Genomic DNA, 7,382 nt, shown 5'->3' on the forward strand with positions numbered 1-7,382 from the left:
TTATTGTTCAAAAAGCAATCCCAACAGAGGCATTGCATTTATCATATTATATCTATCCCTCATTTAAATGTATTGACCCGCTTACATTTATATTGTCTCTTCACTTTCTTGTTCTTAAACTTCACAGAAATTCACCTCATTATTTCATTTAGATATTTCTTTGGTCAGGGGAGGCACACATGGAGACGCTCATAGATTACTTGTAGGTCTGCACTCCTGGAATTATCCCTGTTGTGTGGTCCTTGGGGAACCATATGGAAAGCTGGCATCAAATCTGGGTCAACTATGTGCAAAGCTAGAGCCTTATCTCTGTACTATCTCCACAACTCCAATTAAGGTCTAATTAAGAGAGGAGCCCTCACTTTATATCCCTACTATATAACTGGTATTTCACATCATTTCTGAACTATGAGAGCAAATTATTGAATGTTAAAAGAGTAGTAAGAGTAAGGTGGTACATTTCTAAAAACTCAAATATCGTGTTTTTACATATATAATATTTCCCCATAGAATCAAATCAGGAATTATATTTGGTTCTCAAGGAATGTAGATGATAATTGTTTTTCCAATAATATATTTTCATTTTACATTATCTTATTTTACCTTTAAACTAAAAATAAATTGAAGGCATCCCAAGTCATGCTCCAGAAACCTGGGGCCCAACCATCTATTCTACATAAAGCACATCAGAAGTTCAATATAAAGACCTGAGGATACAGTGCTTCTCAGGGCTTGTGGTGATCTCAATCAAAGTTCCCTAGTGGTGTCCGGGATCTCCAAGCCTGCAACAGTCAATGCTTAGGGGACCATGTGGTGCTGGGGATTGAATCCCAGTGAATTGATACTTAGCTTTATACTATACCTTATCAGAATTTTAAAGTTTGAAATAGTTCTAGTTTTAATATTTAGCAATATGGAAAGGTATTTACCTTAAAACAAATCTAATAAAAAATTAATTAAGAGATTAATAGAATATAGCTTACAAAAATCCATTCATTCCTGGTAATATAAAGGATACAATCCTAGGTTTTAAAATCGAAGTGGCAGGTGAAAGCTGAGTGTGAAACTTGGGCTGAAATTGGAATTTATTATATGAGAAAACCAGAACAATTGATCTACATTGTCTTTCCAGGGAATAAGAGAAGACTTTGTTTTATAAAAGTTTGTGAATCGTAACTTAAAATGCTTTTGTGGGATATTCAAGTGGGATATTCAAAGCATTATATTTTATGTAAAGAAGTAGGTATTACTAACAAGAGCAGTTTTAAAGCATATTTATTGTAGTAAAGTTAATATTTAGTAGACTACATATACCCAACATTTGCAATTTGATAAATTTGACTATAGCTATTCAAATATAGCTAAATCAATTAATTCAGAATATAGTCAGTTGATCAAAACTAGTCATTAGTTTATTGGAAAGCCATTACTGATCTCCACTTTAAAGCTCATATTAATAAATAGCAAATATTGTATTTTGGCCATACAAATGTGTAAGGTGCAAGCAAAAAATGTTTGTTATAAACATTAATGCATAGATACTTTATGAGCCTATGTTATAATCTCTTGGATCAGTGGAATTGATAAAATTTTAAGTGTGCATTTATGAAAGCAGCTGCCATGGCAATAGAGCCTGAGAACTCTACAGAACTGAGCTGATCCTGGTGAGGGAATATGAACACACAAACTCTGGTCATGGTGTGTTGTCTGAAAACTTTAACAGAATTAACAGAATTTAATTAACAAAAGTTTGAACATGCTTTCTAAAAGAAAAAAATAATAGTCATTATAATAAAGCAATTGGCAAAATGTTTGGAAATCAACTGTTATTTTGCACGTTTACAAATTAGCCTGACTGTCAATTTTGCCAAAGTTAGATACTTAGGCCTCTATATTTTGCTGATCTTACAAAGTATAAAACATGATGGAAATATGCTATAATATGCCTTTGCAATTATTTAATGATTAATGAAACTAAGGACCTTTTATATATTTGTCATTCATGTCACATCTCTATATGTATATCACAATTAGTATACGGAGCTTTTCAAAAATCTTATTCAAAATAGATATATAAAAATAATTTATGACTAATAACTACAGAATGTGAATTAGATTGTGATATTAATGCAAATAAGTTATGATCAGAAATGAAAAGTAGCACATTAGACCCAAAATGTAAATTAATAGCAAAAAATGTTAAGATAAAAACAAATAAAAAATTAGCATTGTAATTCATTGATACATGATTACAGGAAACAAAGAGATTAAATAAGTCTGAGTATCCAGGGGGTGATTTTACTTACAAAGGCATAGGTATATTTATAAATAATTGTCATTTTTTCTCTACTCATTAAATAGTAAAATTCATAATTTCCATTGTATAAATAATCACAAAAGACAAAATGTTTGCAGTAAATATAATGTATTTCTGATGTTTAAATTTTACAAATGGTTTTTAGCTATAATAATGAAGCACTTTAAAAACATCATTTATTAGTTTCAAAGCAATAGTGCAGTGGGTATTATGCTTGCCTTGCAAACAGACTACCTGGGTTTCATCTCCAGCACCACTGATGATCCCCCATGCCTGCCAGGAGTCATCCCTGAATACAGAGCCCTAAGCATAACCAGGTGTGGCCCCAAACAAAACAAAACAAAAACTTCTTTCACTTGTCAACTACTCCTGATTTATAGGAATCTAATTTAGCAATAATAATAATTAGAAAAAAAATAGTGATAAATCTAAACACAATAGTCTAAAATAATAATTTACATTATATATTTAAAAACTATCTAAAAATTTAGGCAACATTCACTTATACTAAATCATAAATCATACTGAAAATTATTTAAAAGAATTTATCATACAAGACAAAATTTTTTAGCCTTAATGAAGTTAAGTGAATAAAATTAATATTTGCATTTTACATGTCTAAAAATGTTTCTGCTATCCTAGAAAACTTACAAGACAAATAAAAAAAAGAAAAAATAGAAACTTTACAATAACTAAATAATATTTCTTTGAAAAATAAGTTCTTTCTTAAATAAGAAAATAAAAACCATATGTTTAGGTGTTTAGGTAAAATAATATTTTTTTTTCCTTTCTGGATCACACCTGGCGATGCACAGGGGTTTCTCCTGGATCTGCACTCAGGAATCACCCCTGGCGGTGCTCAGGGGACCATATGGGACGCTGGGAATCAAACCTGGGTCTGCTGCATGCAAGGCAAACGCCCTACCCGCTGTGCTATCTCTCCAGCCCCTAAAATAATCACTTAATCACTTAACTTAACTTCCCGTTAGTCGTCGATTTGCTCGAGCGGGCGCCAGTAACGTCTCCATTTGTCCCTGTTGCATGCTAGTGTAGCCCAGTGGCATCTGTTCGCTCCGGGAACATGAAGGGCCTCAAACCGATCGTTCATGATCTTGACGAAGAAGTCTGACCATCTGGTAGGTGGGCGGCCACGTGGTCTTTTGACATCCCGTGGAATCCAATCAGTAACAGCTCTAGTCCAACGGTCGTCTTTAAATCTCATTACGTGACCAGCCCATCTGATTTTCGACACCTTGGCAAATGAGACAGCGTCCCTGATCCTTGATCGTCGATGGATGTCAGAACTCCGGATTCGTTCTCTCATTTGAGTGAAACGTGATATTCCAAGCATAGCTCTTTCTATTCTTCTTTGGGAGACCTGAATAGCATTCTCATCCTGTTTGCATAGGGGCCAGGTCTCTGAGGCATATGTTAATGCAGGAAGAACAGTGGAATCAAAGAGATGTGCCCGGAGCCGGAGGTTCTTCGTCCTCTTAGCTATTTCTTCGACGTTCTTGAAGGCTTTCCAAGCCGCTCTCTTCCTCCTGCGCAGCTCGGGTGCCAGATCATTTGTCATGTTGACCTCTCGACCTAGGTACACGTAGCTGTTGCATTCGGAGATGGTCGTTCCATTGAGAGCGAATGGGGCGTCAGGAACAAGGCTGTTTCTCATAAACGGGGACAGAGGGACCCAGGGACAGAGCTTCTCTGCTTGCTCCCACCACCACAGGTGACAAAGGGATTCTGATCAGGAGCCCCACCCTACCCTGCCCTGTCTGCTTCCTTCCATCAACCCCCCAGGGATCGAATTGTGCACAGGAGACCCACCCTACCCAGATAAATACCCCACTGGCAGACTTTCACTCTCGACACTACTTCCACTACCCAGCCGTCGCCACACTCCAGGACGCTTTCCGGACCCGCGCGGCCGCAAGCGGCCGTGCGACACATCAAAGACAATAAATACCCATCTTCCGGAATTGTCGTACCATATTTGATAGGGTTCAAATATGGTAACACATACAAAGGGTGATTAGAGGTCACCCCAAAAGCCTCTATCCCTCTCGGAAAGACTGGCAAGCTACCGAGAGTATTCCGCCCGCACGGAAGAGCCTGGCAAGCTATCCGCTGTGTATTCGATATGCCAAAACCAGTAACTACAACTGTTCTCATTCACCTGACACCTAAAATAATATTTTTTAAAAAATTGGATCACACGTGGCTGTGCTCAGGGGTTACTCCCGGCTTTTAACTCAGGGATTACTTCTATAGGTTCTCTGGGGACAATATTGATGCTGGGACATGAAATCAGGGTCAGCCAGGTGCGAGGCAAATGCCCTACTCACTGTACTATCTCTCCAGCTTAGTCAAAAAGCAATTTTAAATGAGAAAATCTAAAGACTGATCACTGTTTCACTATTTTTTATAAAAGGTATGTGTTACATGACAAATGCATTAATTTTGAACTCACATGTTTTTTTATAATCAAGATTCACTTCACTTAATCACTTAACTTCCCATTAGTCGTCGATTTGCTCGAGCGGGCGCCAGTAACGTCTCCATTTGTCCCTGTCACGTGCTAGTGTAGCCCAATGGCATCTGTTCGCTCCAGGAACATGAAGGGCCTCAAACCGATCGTTCATGATCTTGACGAAGAAGTCTGACCATCTGGTAGGTGGGCGGCCACACGGTCTTTTGACATCCTGTGGAATCCAGTCAGTAACAGCTCTAGTCCAACGGTCGTCTTTAAATCTCATTACGTGACCAGCCCATCTGATTTTCGACACCTTGGCAAATGAGACAGCGTCCCTGATCCTTGATTGTCGATGGATGTCAGAACTCCGGATTCTTTCTCTCATTTGAGTGAAACGTGATATTCCAAGCATAACTCTTTCTATTCTTCTTTGGGAGACCTGAATAGCGTTCTCATCTTGTTTGCGTAGGGCCCAGGTCTCTGAGGCATATGTTAATGCAGGAAGAACAGTGGAATCAAAGAGATGTGCCCGGAGCCGGAGGTTCTTCGTCCTCTTAGCTATTTCTTCTACATTCTTGAAGGCATTCCAAGCCGCTCTCTTCCTCCTGCGCAGCTGGGGTCATTTGTCATGTTGACCTCTCGACCTAGGTACACATAGCTGTTGCATTCAGAGATGGTCGTTCCATTGAGAGCGAATAGGGCGTCAGGAACAAGGCTTTTTCTCATAAATATTGTCTTCTTAAGATTCAGCTGTAGTCCTACCTTTCCACACTCACGGTCAAAGTCGGCCAGCATTTGTGCCGCTTGGCTGATGTTTGGTGTTATTAAAACAATGTCATCAACAAAGTGGAGGTGGTGTAGTTGCCGACCATCTATCTTCACTCCCATTCCTTCCCATTCCAGTTGTCGCATGATGTTCTCGAGGGTGGCACTGAAGAGTTTCGGTGAAATGGTATCACCCTGCCGCACCCCTCTCTTGACATCAACGATCACTTCTTTGTAGAATGGGGAGATCCTGGTAGTGAATCCGCAATACAGCTCATGGAGGATCCTGATGTATTGGGCTTGAATGCCCTGATTGGCTAGGGCTTCAACCGCTTCTGGATGATGTGATGGATCCATCAGGACGTCGAAGGGCAGTCATCTTGGTCTTATAGTTGGCGAAGGACAGGCGGGCGTTACAAATACTTTTCCCGGCTTCTGCAGCATCTACCAGTACTTCTGCTCTTCTCTCTTTGAGGTCTTCCTTGATCGCATCTCTGCATTGCTTTGCGAACTCGGACGTTAGCTTGCGGTTGCCTGAGGCATGCGCCAAACCACGCTGGCAAATTAGCTCAAGAGTTTTCGAAGATAGGCGATTTTTTGTGGCTATCTCTCTCTTGGCGTTCCTCGCACATTCATGGAGGTGCTGAACCAGTCGATCTTATTCCTCGTCAATGTTGTCAACAATGGCATCTTCCCATGTTGCCGCAATAGTACCAAAGAGTTCCCAGTTGGTGGTCATTCTGGGAGTTCTCTTTTTGAACTTTGCAACCCTTTCTCCCCGCTCTGTGAAGTAGAATTTTGCACGAAGGAGGCGGTGGTCCGATCCCATTCGAAATTTTGGGACAACAGCGACATCGGTCAGGCAAAACCATCGATTGAATATGATGTGGTCTATTTCGTTGTGGAATCGTCCACCAGGAGACTCCCATGTCCATCGTTTAGATTCTGCCTTCTGGAACTGTGAGTTACCATGAATGGTCTTGGTCGACATGATGAACTCAGACAGTCTCTCACCCTGTTCGTTCCATTCTAGGCCATGGGTCCCGATGTGAAGTTCTTCAGCTGATCTTCTCGGTCCTATCTTGGCATTAAAATCACCCACAGTGATCTTGTAGAAGGTGTGGTCTTCTTTATAGAACTTCTCTAGCTCCATGTAGAACTTCTCGATTTCTCTTTCATCATAATGAGATGTTGGTGCGTAGACAACGAAGATAGAAACTGCAGGTAGTGAGCCACATCTATTCAAATGAAAATGTCCGATTCGGGTTGTTAGGCATTCAAATGAATCAATGCTCTTGGCCAAGTTTGTGTTGACAAGGACACCAACGCCTCCAACACCTCTTTTATCGCATGTTCCGAGGAACAATTCTTCTCCAGTGTCGAAAACGGCATGGTGAGATTCGTGCCTTCTTGTCTCGGTCAGACCAATGATGTCGTACTTGTTCATTGGCGCTTGTACCATCAGGTCCTCGATGGATGCATCTGATGCTAGCGTACGTGCATTGAAAGTACAGATGATCATTTTTGTCTTCCTTTATTGTGGCAGCCTAGGTCAGCCTTGAGATTTTGTCGGCCTCTCCTTTCTCATCCTTCTCAGTGCTGCCATGTCGGTGAAGCCGTCAGGGTCAGGTGAATGAGACCAGTTGTAGTTATTGGTTTTGGCATATCGAATATGCCAGAACCAGTATTCGATAATCAAGATTACAAACCTTTAATTAGTTTAGAATAAAACTACCATTCAGTTCAATAAAATATGTGACGCCTCACTGTATAAACACAACATCATAGACTGAAAGTAAGATCAAACAAACTTTAACTTTCACAAAG

At 40.0% G+C, this 7,382-nt stretch overlaps 1 protein-coding gene across 1 annotated transcript; it reads right to left on the reverse strand.

The window, feature by feature from the left end:
• Positions 1-3,302: 3,302 nt before the first annotated feature.
• LOC130017907 (uncharacterized) lies at positions 3,303-7,017 on the reverse strand. The gene is made up of 2 exons (XM_056108673.1): positions 6,366-7,017; positions 3,303-3,883 (listed from the first exon to the last, which is right to left on the reverse strand). The coding sequence occupies exons 1-2, from the start codon at positions 7,015-7,017 to the stop codon at positions 3,303-3,305; spliced, it is 1,233 nt and encodes a 410-aa protein (XP_055964648.1).
• Between the last annotated feature and the right edge of the window lie 365 nt (positions 7,018-7,382).

The sequence above is a fragment of the Sorex fumeus genome, unplaced genomic scaffold (assembly GCF_029834395.1).
Source record: "Sorex fumeus unplaced genomic scaffold, SorFum_2.1 ptg000008l, whole genome shotgun sequence".
NCBI lineage: Eukaryota > Metazoa > Chordata > Mammalia > Eulipotyphla > Soricidae > Sorex > Sorex fumeus.

Coding starts and splice junctions, on each gene's coding strand:
- LOC130017907 (XM_056108673.1), bottom strand. CDS start 7,017: ATGGTACAAGCGCCAATGAACAAGTACGACATCATTGGTCTGACCGAG. Junction 3,884..6,365: donor AATGGGATCGGACCACCGCC/TCCTTCGTGCAA, acceptor ACATGACAAATG/ATCTGGCACCCGAGCTGCGC.